Source organism: Agelaius tricolor, unplaced genomic scaffold, assembly GCF_023055355.1.
Source record: "Agelaius tricolor isolate 1412-34295 unplaced genomic scaffold, bAgeTri1.0.p SCAF_7, whole genome shotgun sequence".
Taxonomy (NCBI): Eukaryota; Metazoa; Chordata; class Aves; order Passeriformes; family Icteridae; genus Agelaius; species Agelaius tricolor.
In genome coordinates this window covers 5,258,885-5,274,963 of record NW_027269267.1, presented here as the reverse complement: position 1 = coordinate 5,274,963, position 16,079 = coordinate 5,258,885, and the positions used below count along the sequence as shown (strand labels likewise).

The window sequence follows — 16,079 nt, the reverse complement described above, 5'->3', positions numbered from 1 at the left end:
CAGTTTCGTACTCATCTCATGGTTCTTAGTCCTCAGCTGGTTGTTTTTTTTTTAATCAAAAAGCACATGCTATTAAAATTTCCTTTTTTTGCAGCCTGCTGAGCTGTTCTGAGCATCTCCCTTGTGCTCTAAAGCCCAGCAGCCAGCCTCAAATGTTCTGTAGGAATGTGCAATTGTTCCTGTTCCCAGGTCTGTGCTCCCAGCAGATGCCAGCTGTGCTGATGGAACACAACTGGAATGTGGTCTGGAGGATGGCAGGACAGCCCTGGGTGCTATTGATGGCGCCAGCACAGGACAGGAATCCTGTGTGCCTGCAGTCCATTGCCCCTGGGGGGACAGCAGCAGGAAGGCAATGTGGGGACACTTGGCTGGTGGCCACACTTTGGTGGCACCCGTGTGGGGCACGTGGGCTGTCCTGTGACCTGCAGCTTTGAGGACAGGCAGCCCTGGCACTGGGGGACAGAACATCTCACCCAGCCCTGTGCAGATGTGTCACAGACATATTTTATGGAAAATCCTTTTGCTAGGATCTTTTTCTCCTGAGAAGCTAAGAGGCCTCAGAAATGAAATGTAACCAATGGTTATCTGCTGCTGTGGAATGCAACAGGTGCATCTGGGATTGGTCTCATGTGGTTGTTTTTAATTAATGGCCAATCACAGTCAGCTGGTTCAGACTCTCTGGTCAGTCACAAGATTTTATTATCATTCCTTTCTATTCCTTTCAAGCCTTCTGATGAAATCCTTTCTTCTATTCTTTTAGTATAGTTTTAATATATAATTTTCTTTTAATATAATACATATCATAAAATAATAAATCAGCCTTCTGAAACATGGAATCAAGATTCTCATCTCTTCCCTCATGCTGGGACCCCTGTGAACACCAGCACAGAGATGTTCCTGCTGGGGCAGGTGTCCCCAGACCTTTGCTGCTCAGCCTGAGTCTCCATGATCACACATTTCTGGCACTGTCTGGGAGTTTGATCCCCAAATTTAATCTCCCTTCAGACCTGTCTCAGCTGTCTCTGGCCCACATCTTGCTTAGGACCCTGTGGGTGACAAGCCACTGCTGAGATCACTCACAGGACCTCATTCCCTGCATTCATGCCTGGTGCTGGAAGATGTCCTTGCTCAGGAGAAGACTGAGATCTTGCTTAACAGAGGCCAGAGTTGGGAGAGCACAGCAGCTCCTCCAGCTCTGGGAGTGGGCTAAGATCATGCATGTGTAAGGTTCCCTGTAATGGAATTCCAGGTTTCCTCATAGTACACATTTTAAGAGTGCATAATCATGCAAATCAGCCCAAAATCCCAGGGATGAACCTCCAGGGATGAAGAAAAAGAGGATACAGGCACTCGGATATTGCCTGGTAGCACAAAAGTCTCCTGCAAGTCAACACACAAGAGACTCAGGTGCTGAAAGCAAAGGCAGAACTGAAATCAGGTCTGAGCAGAGTCACAGCAGTGACAAACCACGTGGGGAAGGGAAACAGAGGCCTCTGCTTCAGCTTGCAGATTGATGGCTAATTGCCAGGAAGAAAATCAGCCACATACAAACCCTGTTATCTGCATTTCCCTTGGGCTTGCGCCAGGAGGAAAATGCTGGATTCCTGGAAAGTCATGCAGCATCTGCAAACAGGGTTTGTTTTGTTTTTTTTCCCTTGAGAGTTAACATGATTTCATATTTCTGTCCTTGCTGCTGCTATCAAAACCTCTGAGATGGTGGATATCCCATCCCTGGGAACACTCAAGGCCAGGTTGGATGGGTCTCTGAGGAACCTGATCAATTTGAAAATGTCCCTGCTCATTGCAGGGGCTTGAATTAGACCCTTAAGAGTCCCTTCCAACCCAATTCTATGATTCTACCACGTGTAGAAAAAAAAAAAAAGACAGGAAAAGCAGCCTTGTCTGAATGTTTAACTTGTTTGTGCCAAGGAGTTTCCATCAAGATCAAGGAGCAGCCATTCCATTTAAGAGGGCAATATTCTGTGTGCCTTGGGAAGCAATGTGATGCAACTGGGGGAAAAGCAGAATGAATAATGACTGAGGCTTTTTGGAGTGGAAATAACATTTTGATGAGGCATGCAGGGACTGCAAAGTAGGACAGCACAGTTTGATGGGATGCCTGGTTCCTAGCCTGGCCCTCAATTCCGTGGGATTGGTTTCTTTCCTGGAAACAGTTCTGCTTTTGGTTTTTTTTGGAAACATTTTCTTCTGAAATAAGGAGCTATTGTCCCTGAATGCACAGTATCCACCTCTGGTCTAGGACAAGGATCTAAAACCCCTCTTGGGAAGAGCAGGGATTAAGAGCCCTGGTGCTCTGGGCTGGCTTCCCCACTTGGAGAGGAGCTCAGATTAAGGACTGTGATGGAGATTTTACTAAAGGACCATTGTGCACAGGCTCTGCAGCCTACCAGTTTACAAATAATCACATTATACTTTGCTTTCAGATAGGATAGGTAAAAACACAGCTTACAAATCCAATTTCTGTTCTATATCTGATCCTCAGAACAACTAATTCTCTCTGTAAACAGCAAACTCTGTCCAGAACATTATCATGTTCTGATCTGCTGTCTGTAATTGGGTATTCTTCCAAGAATTTAATTTCTGTTTGATTATTTTTATTTTACCTTAGTACAATTCCTAAATAGATAATGTAAAAATATTTTTTAAGCCAGTGTACCCTCAGTTTCCAGTTCTACTTCATTTGTTCTGGTTTCAACCTGCTGTCTTCAGTACTTTAGCACTTGGTCGTGGCTTTCATTCAGCTCAGTGAGCAATGTTCAGAGTCAGGGCTGAAATTGCAGGCTTTAAACCATCTAAATTACAGTCTTTCACTGATGAGAATGGGGGATACTGTGTCAGAAAAGATTCTAGTAAAACTCAGTTATGTATCTTGCATGGACTGTGAAAATCGCTGCTGTTTCTGCAAGAGCAGCTTTCATGGAGGATCTTTGAACTATTAAGGCAGAAGGTTCATGTGAAATTTTTCATTGTGATTTTCCCTGTCTTTCCAGAAGTGTTTGTCATCCATAATAAAATGAAAAACAATCCAGAACAATCCAGGTATCTCTCTGTAGGAAACACTGGAAGGAATTCATATTTCTCGACCTGTAAGCAAATAGATCTTCCTCAAAAAACATCCATAGGTGTCCTCTCTGTCATAGTCCCCAATACCCAAAAGAAGCTTTACCTAAAATCCCATATTAACAAACACTCCAGCTTTCTCATTCTTTAAACTCAGATACAAACATAGCACCAGCCCAACTGTACCCAAACTCTCAGTCTCTTTTTTTTTTATTTCTGGCACTAATTAACAGCTGATATTCAGAAAACCACTCATTTATCTGAGCTTCGAATGTTAGGAGCATTAAAAATAGGCTGCCAGATTTGCCATCTGTTTGATGCAGTGGGAGCTTCTCTGAGAGAAGAGCAGAAAACCAGAGCATGTGTGCATGTCCATGAGTGGGGGAGAGAACACGAGAGCCCTCAGCTGAGGGTCTGAGCAAAAATGAAAACAACTCCCCCGAGCTCTTCAAACACTGACTCTGACAGGGGATGGGAAGGGTGGCAGATATTTTATCCCCAAAGCCACAGCTCTGTAATCCTGCTGATTCACACAGTTTTGAGCAGGGACATGGCTTAGAATGTTCATTTCGACACGAAATGTCCATGTGGGGTTTGTTTGATGTGACTTTAACCATCCCCAGGCTCAGCCTCTCTCGAGTGCCTCTCTGCCAGGTGCCCTCTGCTGCCAGCAGGAAAGGAGGACAATCTCCAAATCAGCCCACATGTCCCCAAAACCCCCTCTGGGGTGGGATGAATCATCCCCGGAGATGCCACCCGCCCCCCCAGTGACTGCAGGACTCTCCTGGAGCAGCCATCCCTCCCTTGTGGTTAACCAGGGTCAATCCCATTCCTTTCCCTATACATTGCCCTAAATTAGGAAGCAGGAGCTGCCAGACAGAGCTGATACACCAGGATCCAAGGCATGTGGCATGTGTCAAGTCACAATTCCCACCCCTGTGACATCTCTGAAAAGAGAGCTGTGGGAAAAGAGATTTTCCTCTCTTTAGGAAAGAAAAATGTGCATGATGCAGCCACAGGTGTGTGAGGCCAGGACAGCCCTGCAGGTTGTCACTGAGAGGGGCAGCATGGCAGAGGTTGGATCTTCCACTGGGAGCAAAGGAGCATCTCAGTGATCTTTAGAGCCATTAGGGCTCAAAGAAAAAGGGAGATTACATTCAGGAGAGACTTGTGCAACCTACTGACTGTACTAAGGGACATGTTGCAAATATTGCATCTGTCAGTACTGATTATTAATGGCAGAACACAACCAGGAACCAGCAAGGCTGATTGTGAGGGGCCAGGCTGGAAGTTCCCTATCTCCTGCAGCAAAAATAAACACATTTCATAAAACTATTTATTTCAACCTTTAACAAACAACACAAATGTCTATATTCTGGCTTTTCTTAACACAAGAAGGGCACACATTTGCTGCTAATGGAGTTCTAAGTGCAATTAACCCTGCAGCACACGAAGGCATGAGGCTTGAAATGTTTTGTAAACTGGATAATAGGGATGCTTTAGCACCAAATGTTCTCAGTAGCTGTGAGTGAAAGTGCTTGTTTCCAAGCTGCTCACACAATTAAAGTCTGACATTGGAACTGGGTGGGTAATAGAGGACTGTTAGAAGGAAACTGTTAATTAATGGAGTGAGCAAAAGCAGGTTTGAGGAGAGACCAGCAAAAGGCTGACTGGAATCCATATAAGCAAGTTCATGAGGAAGGTTCTGATGCCTTGAGAGGCTGCCTGGAACAGAAGCTGGACAGAGTTAAATGAATAAAGCAGGGATTTATTAAAAGGCCTTCACAGGATGCATCTTGGGCAGTACAAGAGCCTGGCTGGGGCTACACCCAGGATGGGTTCCTGGATCACACCTTTCATACTTTTATAAGTTTTGGTCCATTTCCATATTGGGGTTAATTGTCCAATTACAGCTCCAGGTTATGCAGCCCCATCCTCCCAGATTGCTCTCTTCAGTTCCCTGTTGTTTTCACTTTTTGGGCCTGAAGCTGCAACGGTGTCCTTGGTTCTGGGGCTGGAAAAGGATTGTTTTATCTAATTAAACTGCAAAGAGAACTTGCTAACACTTTATATGAAGTTCAGAGTTCTGTACTAATGAAGTACAGAATCTGGAAAATTTGAAAGCTAAAACTTAAGGCAGCAGTTCTAGAAACAGAATGATTTTGTCTTGTTTGTGAGGAGCCAGAAGAGTTGTTCATGAGGAGAATAAGTTATATTTGGCTGCTCTGAACCTGTGGGTAACACCAGAGTTACCTATGAGAAAAGTGTTAGACTGAGAGTGTTAAACTTACACTTTGTCTGGACTAGTGTGAACATAAACTGCAATAAATACAATATACTGACTGTGACTTCACAAAGATAAACAGCAGTAAACAAACCTTGCTGGGTGATGGGTGTGGAAGAATTTTGGAGCTGTGCTGGAATTACAGAGCTGTGCTGGGCTCATGGTTTGTTCCTCTAAATGCTCTGAGGATCCCCCCCTGGGGAGGAAGGAGAAGGGGCAGTAGAGGAGAGAGAGGCCCATGTGTGACATTATCTTTCACATTTTTAAAAGCATGGGTTGAAGCCATTTTTACTCCTTAAAATGTTTATGTGCTGCAATGTGACAGAGTTCAAGGAACCTGCTGCTCATTTGGTGCTGCTTTACAACGAGTAAAGTTGGAGTTCACCAGGGCCAGCTGCAGTGAGAAAGCCAAAGCCAGCCAAGACCTGGCCAGGCTCAGGCTGTTCCACCTTTTCCCTCCCACACCCAGAGATCTCTGCCAGCATTAAGCAAATGGCCTTGATCCCACAAAAACATTCCTGCAGCTCACCGTGCTCAAGCAGGATGTGGCACTGAGCAGCCCCCAGAGGTGCCCATGTCCTGACTGCCATCAACCCCATCCTGGGCACCCCTTTGGGGTTTGGCAGCTGGAAGGGTGTTCCCCTAAACCCCCAGTGCAAACAGACACAGCATGGGCTCCATGGGCTTGCCTTGCTGTGCTGAAAGAGTTGTGGGGATGCAAAAACGCTTCATCGCCTCGAAGGGATCATCACTCCATTATTTTTTCAGCCGTGTTTTGTTCTTCATCTGAATCCGGTTTTGCTGGTTAAAAATAGCCTGGTGAGCCTTGCAAAAATCTGTTGGCTTTGCTAGAATCTGGGCATTCATAGCACAGATGCTGCTGCTGTAATTGAAAGGAAAATCTCACGTGACAGAAGTGATTCCTGTGTGCTGATGCTTCGATGCAACAACCACGGCCCCAAAGCTCAGTCTGAGCCTTGTCCTCTTCTTTGGGGACCTCAGACCAAGAGGGATAATGGCTGTGGATGGCTCAGTGTCCTGCAACACAAGCCAGGTCAGTAGGCACCCAGAAAGCTTGAACTCAATGCATTTCTTTGAGGGGAAAAAAAAAATAAAGAAAAAAGAAGCAAATTTTCTGCTTAACATCCAGAATGACTCAATAAACCAACAAAACTACTCCAAAATTCTTTACTTGCTTTCTGAGGAAAATACTATTGAGTGATTTCATAGAATCCTTGACAAAGGCAACAGTCCTCTTCTTTTTTTCCAGTTACTTCAGGCTCTGTAGCTCTCTGATTTTCCATACTTGTTACAAATATGATGTTGATTAAGACACTGGAAACAGAAATCCTCTTGAAACACACATTTTTCTCAGATGAACTCTTCAAGCAAAGCCACTAGCCTGTGACATTTTAAAAGGGGAGCCATGAAGCCATCCTGCTGGGAATAAGGCCACTGGCTGGTTCTGCTCTGCTACCATTTAAATCTCAAAGGTCAAAAGAAAATGTTCCCACTAGTTTCTCCATGGAAAAAAGGATTGGGCATGAGCTGGAGAACGTTGGTTTTTGGTTTTTTTCCTGGTGGATTTTTAATTCAAAACAGGCTCAGTAAGAAAATTTCTTCAAAACGCAGCCAAAGGGTTAATAACAGTATGAAGGAAAATAAGACTCCAGATCTGGCTTAAATATCTGGCTTAAATTTGGCACTTCTTCACGGATATTGGGGGTTTGGGTGCTTGACCCCATCTAGTGGCACTCCATGAATGAGGAGAAATCCCAGCCCATGGGGGTTTGTTGAGATCACCTTATCCTACATGGAACACAGCCAGGGCTTCCTCCCCTTGCCCTGCTGTCCTCTCCTGGGCCTGGCAGCACAGCAGGGCAGGGCTGGCACACAGAGGTGATTCAGCCCCTGTGTGCTCAGCCCCAGCTGCTCCTGAGCAGTGCAGAGGGAGCTGCGTGTCCAAGCAAGTGGGAGATGGACTCCTGGCTGAGAAGATCCTTGTTGGAACCCAGGACATCCCTCTGGCTGTCCTGGACTGCCAAGACCCCTGCCAGGGGCTCAGAGACCCTGGCACAGAGCCCAAGACCCCTGTGGCCTTGATTATGACCCGTGGGACAAGTTACCAACCTTAGATGAAGATCTGCAAGCCACGACAGTTTAGGTAGAATGATAGTGAATTTATCACAGGGTGGAAAAGTAGATTTTGGGGTTTTTAGAATGGGGGTTCAGGGGACAAGATGGAGGAATCTGGCCATGTCCAGCTTTTCTCCTTCTTCTTCTTGGCCTCCATCTTCTGCTGTGATGTTGGCACTTTTGGATTGGTTTAGAGTAGAAGCTCACTGTCTAACATAGGTGATAGGGATTGGGAAGTAACTGTAAACATTGTACACATAGTTTTTAGTATAAAAAGATAACACTGCCCTGGGGCAGGCAGAGTGCCTGGACTGTCCTGCTGAATGGACCTCAGCAGGTCAGGAGAAAGAATTTTATAGATAAGGAACAATAAACAACTTTGAGAACGAGAAGTGAAGAGCTCTGACTCCTTCTTCGAGCACTGGGCAGGGAAAAGAGAGTTTCTAATGTATCTTGGGGTCACTGTGACCAGCAGAAATCCCAAGAGATCCTTTACAAATAAATAAATAAACTGAGCAGCACTTGTTTCCCCCAGGTGTGCGTCCCTTGTTTCTCCCAGGTGTGCGTCCCTTGACGTGGGTGCTGGATAGGAAGAAGGTTACACTGGAACTTCATTTTTCACCCAGCTCCAAGAACAAGTGACCTCTTTGAAGTTATTTTGTGCAGAGCCCTGGAGCTGGAGTGTGGTTGTAATCCCAGAGCCTTTGATATTCCCTCCCTGCTTGACCATACCTCTGCCAGCTTGGGGTCTCACAGGTGGAATCTGCTGGGCTGGGCCACCTCTGGTCCCTCCTAAAGCTGCCCCAGCTTGGAGAGGAGTTCAGCCAACTCTGGGGGAGAGCCCAAGGCTGTGGTCAGCTTTGGTGAAGGCAATTCTGTGCCTGGCTGTGCCTCTGGAAGGTCAGTTCAGCTCAGTCCCCTCTTCTCCAGTCTGAATAAACCAAGTGACCTCAGCAGCTCCTCATACAGCTTCTCCTCAAGGCCTTCACCATCCTCATGGCCCTCCTTGGGACACTGTCTAATAGTTTAATGACTTTTTTATATTGTGGTGCCCAAAACTGCCCCCAGCACTCGAGGTGAGGCTGTCCCAGAGCAGAGCAGGACAATCCCTTCCCTTGCCTGGTTGGCCATGCTGGGCCTGATGGCTCCAAGACTTGGATGTCCTGATGGCCCTGGGACTGGGATGTCCCTCCTGGCTGCCAGGGCACTGCTGATTCATGTTCAAATTTCTCTCAACCAGGACTCCCAGGCCCCTTTCCTTGGTGCTGGTCCTTGGCATCTCACTCTCCATTCAGTGCACACAGCCAGGGTTACCCCAATCCCAGGTGCAGAATCCTTCATTTTCCCTTGTTGAACTTCATCCAGCTGGTGATGGCCCAGCCCTCAAACTTGTCAAGGTCTCTCTGCAGGGCCTCCCTGGCCTTGAGGGAGCCAAAAGCTCCTCCCAATTCAGTGTGATCAACAAATTATTTAGTATTCATTAGAGTCCTGTGCCCAGATTGTTGATGAGGGTGCTGAGGAGCCCTCCAGAACCCCACCAGTGACCAGACACCAGCCTGATGTCAGCCCCTTCCCTCCAACCCTTTGTGCCTGACCTGTGAGCCAGCTGCTCACCCACCATTCCACACGGTTATCCAGCTGTGGGCTGGACATTTTGGGCTGGACATTTGGCCCACAAGGACATTGTGACAGACAGACATGGCCTTCAGCCCTTCCTCTGGGACGTGCTGGCACCGGCGTGGTCCTGCTTTCCAGCGGGCTGATGGTGCCTCCTTTATTTTAATAACTCCTGGGAAGGGTTTCAAAGCCAGCCAGCTCTTCTTTCATAACCACCAGGTGCCTCTGCCCTCGCTGCTGTGTCCCTCTGGAGCTGCCAGCACACAAACCTACTTAGCTGAGCTGCACTCTCCTGCTGCAGAGCACCTGCGGGGCACAGGGTCCCGCGGGAGGCAGCCGGGTTTGTCCCTTCCTTTACCCCGCACCGAGGTGGAACAACTCCTCCTCCCAAAGCCAACAGCACACCCTGCGGCAGCACCGGTGGAAATTCAGGATGAGGCCATGGAAACGCAAGAATGGGCTCTGAGCAGCTGCAGCCACAAGCAGAGCTGGGGTAGGATGCTCGGTTCTACTGCACGGCGCCCAGCAGGGCCAGCTGGGGTTGGAGCTGAGCCCTTTCAAACTCAACAAGTGCTGCTATAATGAAGCTCGTTCCTCGCTATTGGTCGAAAAGAAGCTTAGCATTGATTTAATGAGTTCCCTTCAGAAGCCTCCACTGCTGCATTCCTTGGGAGATTAAGGGCTGCTGCTTTTCTTCCCCCCCTCCCTTCTGCTTCTTTCTAATGATGTTACTGAGAAGGCAGGAGAATCTGAGCTATGCCCTGCTTACCGCTGGGTGAACCCCATTTACACGGCATTTTTACTTCAGGAATCCTTCCAAACATTACGCGGGTGGGATTTTACATCTGACAAAAGAAACAGTTAACATTTACCGAGATTAAACCCCCTTTAATGCTGCCCGAGTTTGCATTTGCTTGCTCATGTGACTGTGCCTCTCCCGTGCCTTTAGAGTTAAAAGTACTCTCCAGAGGCTGGTTGGAGAAATGCTGTATTATTTTTTTTTAAATCCAGCATAGATGACAAACACTGTGCATTACCGACATCTATGGAAACACTCCCCACCCTTTCGAAATTTCAGTACAAAATTTTCAGTACAAAATTTTCAGTACCATTTTTGTACTGAACTGTACAGGTACCAGGAGGCTCCATTCAATCCGCGCTTCTGCGGGGGCCACAATTTATTAAACAACCAATTTATTAAACCCTGGAAAAAGAGAATCAGAGCCCTCAGCTCAGCAGAGCCGGCAGGGACAATCTCACGGCAGCACAGGGACCGTCATCACTAAGCTACGTCTAAGATGGATCAAGGGGAGCAGCTTTCTCTGGGGAACCCGGCACAGATCTGGGTTCTCCAAGGTCTTGTTGCTGAGGACGCGACTTTGAGCAGTGGCCGTGGGTTTGCAGGGCAGTGTGGAGGAGTGCGGTGGGATGGGACTGTGAGCAGCAGCTCTCCATTCACTCACACAGCACAGGGCAGGGAAGGGACACGGCACCGCTGCTGCTTCTTTACAAAATTAAAACCAAAAGGCGACGCTGGGTGAACCAATTCGAAAATTTGGAGCAGGAAGGCGAGAGTGATGTGAATTTTGCAAATCAGAGTTTACTTGCTCTGGAGCTCTCTGTTACAGAAAAGGCACTTGGTTTGTGGCCAAAGAACCGCTGACAAAGAGAAGCGGGGGGGGGGGAAAAAAAAGGCTTGCAGAAAGGCGTCGGCATTGTTCGTGTTTAAAAGCAGTGGGCTGTCAGCCCGACAGCGTGCGAGCTCTCCCTTTTAGCCAGGACACATTTGTCCTTGCGCTGTGAACCGTGCTTAACCAAACAAGGCAGGCGAGCGGCAGGGAAAGTTTGAATTATCGGCGTTACCGAGCATTAACTTGGGCAGGGCGGCAGAGGGGTCCCGCAGCCCCGGCACCGCACAGAGCCGGGCACTGCCTGGGCCGAGCGAGGTGCCCACGGGCAGAACCAACCTCCGGGAGCTCGGCGAGCTCAATTCCTGCTCCCACTGCCTGCGGGGGAAACCTCGCCGCGGGCCGAACTTTGTAAACACAGCGCGATGCTGCTCCGGGAGGGGAAACCGAGGCGGCTGCGAAACCGAGGATCCCCACGGCGGCAGGGAGAGCTGGCAGCGATTCGGTGTTGGCAGCGCCCAGCCCTCCCCTCTGCCAGCTTCCCCTTCCCCTTTAAATAAACATCCGTGCACAAAGCAGAAGGCACGCAGGATCCCCCCCCTTCCCCTGGAAAAGGGATGCGGAGCCCGTCCGGGATCGGCCGCGCAGCAAACGCCGCCCGCAGCCGGAAAAACAGCAAAAGTACCTTTTGAATTCTTCCATCAATGTCCAAATAAATACATTTGGGCCGGTAAGTGGAGGAGGCAGATCCCATCTTGCTGCGGCTGGGCTCTCACCGGACTTGTTCCCAGTGTCAATCAGAGCAGAAAATCAGGTCTGTCCTAGCCAGCCGAGCCACCGCTGCCTGACAGTTCGGTGTCCCCGCTCTTCTGTATCCCACTGTACTCTCATTCTGGGAAGGTCCCTCCTCTAACATGCATGCATTTTGCTGTGCCTCCGTCTCTCTCTGCCACCTCCTTTTAGTTTTGCTTCCCTCCGAACCCAGCTGCCTCGGACAGGGAAAGGCACAGGCTCCAGATGCTGCCTGCGAGCCCCCTCTCCATCCCCATAGCAACAACCCCTCTTTGTGGCTTTGAGGCTGAGACTTGCTGGGCATCCGCATTCGGGCTCTGACCCTGGGACTGGCCGGCTCCTGTTTTGCACGAGATCAAGTGGCATTTATCCCCCGGGGGGACTGCGGAGGAGGAAAATCCCCCTTTACCGGGGTGGTGGGAGATATAATTTGATTTTACGCTGAAATAGGACGGTATTATTAGTGAGTGCCTCTCCTGGTGAGCTGCCTGCACAGTGACAGGCTCCCGTCTGGAAATGCCCTGTGCTGGAAGTGTCCTTTCAGACACCCACTGCCAGCCACGGCTTGCACCGTCTCAATCCAAACTCAGCAGCTCCATCTCCACATCCCTCCCGTTATCATCACCAGGACAGAAGGAGCTTTTATCCCCCCCCCGTAAGCTCCAGCAGCGCGAAGAAACCACAAACCCCATCCTCTCGCCCACAGCCATCCGCGCCAGCCCCGTGGCGAAGGAATTTGTTATTTGGGGGAATGTGAAGCCTCCTGGCAGAGGCATCACCCCCGAGGAGGGCAGGGGGGAGCGCAGCCCCGGCGATGCTCCCGGAGCGCGGTGCCCTCTGCCGTGCTGGGCTGCGCTGCCCCGGGGCTCAGAGGCAGCAGAGAGGCTGCACAGGCAGCACACAGCCTGTGCTGACAGCACGAGCCCTTGGTTTTGTGGGGATTGTCACGGAGGGGCTGCAAAAGCATTTCCCGGCCTCTTTTGTGCTGTGCGGGTTGGGCAGCACAGTCAGTGATGCTCACCCTGCCCACCCTGAGTCCTCTGTGCACCAGAGAGAGACAAAAACTGACCCCAGCAGGGCTTGGCTGTGCCTTCTCCCTGGCTGTGGCTTCTCCCTGCCCGTGGTTTGCTGCCCCTGGCAAGGCAGCCAGGGCTCTGCTGCTCCACAAAGGGGATTTGTAGGGCTGGAGGGTCGAGTGGGTCCCAGAGCTGCCTGGCAGTCAGAGCTGGGCTGACCCTTCAGGCTGAAGCCAGAGGTGCTTCTAAAGCTCTCAGAGGCAGCAGCAAGGTGGTTTTTTTGGGAAGTGCAAGCTCTTGCCTTACATCCTTCCTCTGCCAGCTTGGAGCAGGCACTGGGAGTCTCTCAGGAGAGAGCCCTGGGCACTGCAGGGGTGTCCTGGGGGCTCCTGTCCCCTCAGCTGTGCCACAGCCTGTCCCATACCCCACTACACACTCAGTTATCCTCTGGGCTGCTTTGCAGTCTGTCCATCCCACAGACTATGCTGGAAACTCTCCCCGAGGCTGATCCCTCAGATTGCCCCACAGGTGATCCCCATGGCTATTCTGAGCTTCTCCCTCTTCAACAGCCCCTCCACACCAACCCCACTGCCTCTGCACAGCAGTCAGGGCCTCTGGGACCCACCATTCCACACCCTGCTCTGCTGAGCACTGCCTTAACCCTGCTTTGCTGTGGCTCAGGCCTGGGTGACCTGATTGACCCAGCAGGTTCCTGGGGAGGGTGGCCCTGATGACCAAAATGCAGCCATTTGGAGAGAGACAGCAAGAACACCCCCTCTGGGGGATGCACATGGGACATTTGGGATTGTAGAGGAGGACACTGAGCTCTCCCACTGTCATCACCCACCCCAGGAGTGGTCAGACAACATCACTGGGGCATTTCAGGGTTTGATCACACATCACTGAGATATCTAATGATCACAGTCTCACACTGGTGAGAATCTACTTTTTGATTATTATTTTTTTATTAAATGTGACCAGTTTCTCCAGCCAGCAAAAGGACAAGCTCTGAAATCCCTGTGATGATCCCAGTCTGCCCCTCCAGTGCCCTTGTCCTATCTACTCTCCCTGTGTATTTAAAATTGTGTTTCTTAAGCTCCACACACATCCCCCTCTCCCTAATTACATTAATACTTGTTGGAAAAACTGCTTTGCTGTACAGCTGCTGACTATTGCTCTTTTCAAGAACTTCATGCAGAAGTGAATCTTCAAAAGCTGAGCACTCAGAAATGATGACAAAAGCCTGATGCAATCAAAGGCCCAGTTCAAGATAAAATTCATCAAAGGGAGTGTGCAGCTCCAGCAGATCACTGCCTTGAGCTGGTTTAACCTTCCAGAGTCTCCTTATTTCAGCATATACTGGGCAATGTGGGGCAAAAATTATTGGGAAGCATTATCCTCTCTCATCAAATCCTTCAAATCCAGGACCAAATCCAAGCAGCAGAGTGCCAGGCAATGATTTTCCATCATTTGCCTTAGAGGAATGTTTTGCCCAGCTCAGGGCAGGACCAGGCTCCTGTGCCCCTGACCCCATCAGGGGTTCCACAGCTCTGCTTTGCCTCCCGTGGATTTTTTACTGAGGCCAACACCCTTCCCTCTGTACATTCCAAGCCTGGAATGAGCCTTTTGGAGAGCTCAGGGTCAACCCCGGGGATGTGGCAGTGCCAGGTGTCCCTCACCCCAGGGGTGCTCCCAAGGGTGACAAAGGCACTTCTGTCTCCCGCCCTGGTGTCAGCTCCGTGTGGGTGGTGCAGAGGAACCTTTCTTGGGTTTCCAAGGAGTGACCAGAGGATGTTCAGATCCCCCATTGCCCTGGGGCTGCTGCTGTGGAGGCAGAGCTCAGCCAGGCTGGCTTTGCACGGGCTGAGATCTCCCCCTGCTGCAAACGCTGCTCAGAGGGAGAGGGAGAAGCTTTAAGGATGAAAGGGGCCGCTCAGGTCACTCCCCGTGCAGTCCTGGGGTGGCACCATCCCTGTCCCCTCCCATCTGTGTCTTTCCCCAGCCCTGGGGTCACTGACACAGCCCTCAGCCTCCCCCAAACCTGGTTTTCTTGCTGCAGCCAAGAAATTCAGTGCCCCTTGCAAGCCACTGTGTGCACATCCAGACCTGGGCACTGCACAGCAGGGATCTTCAGAGGGACTGAAATGGGGGGAAAAGAGCCAGAAAATGTAAAACTTCCAGTGAAAGATTTTGTACTTTGAAAAAAGCTTGCCTAGAATTAAAAACAGGGAATAGAAAATGTGACAGTGTTCACAGGGGTTTTCAGATTGGGGAACAGATGAGGATCTGACTCCATGTTTCAGAAGGCTGATTTATTACTTTATGATATATATTACATTAAAACTATACTAAAAGAATAGAAGAAAGGATTTCATCAGAAGGCTGGCTAAGAATAGAAAAAGAAAGAATGATAACAAAGGTTTGTGGCTCAGGCTCTCTGTCTGAGCCAGCTGGGCTGTGATTGGCCATTAATTAGAAACAACCACATGAGATCAATCCCAGATGCACCTGTTGCATTCCACAGCAGCAGATAACCATTGGTTACATTTTGTTCCTGAGGCCTCTCAGCTTCTCAGGAGGAAAAAATCTTCAGGAAAGGATTTTCCATAAAAGATGTCTGCGACAACAGAATTAAAAACATGAAATCAACTTTCTTCCTTACCAGTTCCATATCTAAGCCTTCAAGTGCTTTATTTGCCCATTAATTCCTCCTGCTGCAGGTCCCTTGTGTCTGTCTGTCTGTCTCCATGTCCCCACAGGGCCCTGGCCTGCTGCTTTACCTCTCCATGCTCCAACCTGCCAAAATGCCAGATTGCCCCTGGAGCTGGGGAGGTTTTCCTTCCCCTCCCACAGCTCCTCTTCTCCCTGCTTCACTCAGTCTTCTCTCCCTCTTTTCACCCTCTTTGGTGTTTTGCCATTTTTGCTTCTAGGTTTTTTATTTTTTTTCCCCACAGACCTGAAGTCATGCAGGCTTTCTGCAGGAATTAACTTTGTGATTGGAAAAAGCTTTCTGATTTAAGAGCCAAATGGTGGCTGTGGCAGTGGGAGCTCCTCCATGCAGAGCCCCAATGACCTTTCCAGCCCAGCTCTCCCTCCTCTCCCCAAACCCACAGAAAGAACGTGGCGTGTTGCACATGGAAATTCTACCTCATTTCTTCACACATTTCTTTTACACTCTGCCAGATTTCCACAGGCCCAGTCCTGGAAGTGATCATATTGAATGTCAATTAGAGAATGACTGATTATTACTATTAGAACCTCTCACAGACATCTTTTATGATGGAAAATCCTTTCCTTAGGATTTTTCCTCCTGGGAAGCTGAGAGGCCTCAGGAACAAAATGTAAACAATGGTTATCTGCTGCTGTGGAATGCAACAGGTGCATCTGGGATTGGCCCATGTGGTTGTTTCTTATTAATGGCCAATCACAGCCCAGCTGGCTCAGACAGAGAGCCCAGACACAAACCTTTATTATCATCCTTTCATATTCTATTCCTAGCTTAGCTAGTCATTTGATGAAACTTTT

The 16,079-nt window shown here is 49.2% G+C and overlaps 1 protein-coding gene across 3 annotated transcripts in view; it reads right to left on the bottom strand.

Annotated features, from left to right (window-relative positions):
• The window catches only part of PDE9A (phosphodiesterase 9A), a 59,332-nt gene extending 47,460 nt beyond the window's left edge, over positions 1–11,872 (bottom strand). For 2 of the 3 annotated variants that reach the window (XR_011679667.1, XM_071430206.1), the window contains exon 1: positions 11,432–11,859. Coding sequence is in view for 2 of the 3 variants with exons in the window: in XM_071430206.1 (XP_071286307.1) it covers positions 11,432–11,500 (69 nt within the window). In the remaining variant the exon portion in view is untranslated. Of the gene's footprint in view, positions 1–11,431 lie in introns of all 3 variants that reach the window. The other variant, XM_071430207.1, reaches the window with a different exon arrangement.
• Positions 11,873–16,079: the final 4,207 nt, after the last annotated feature.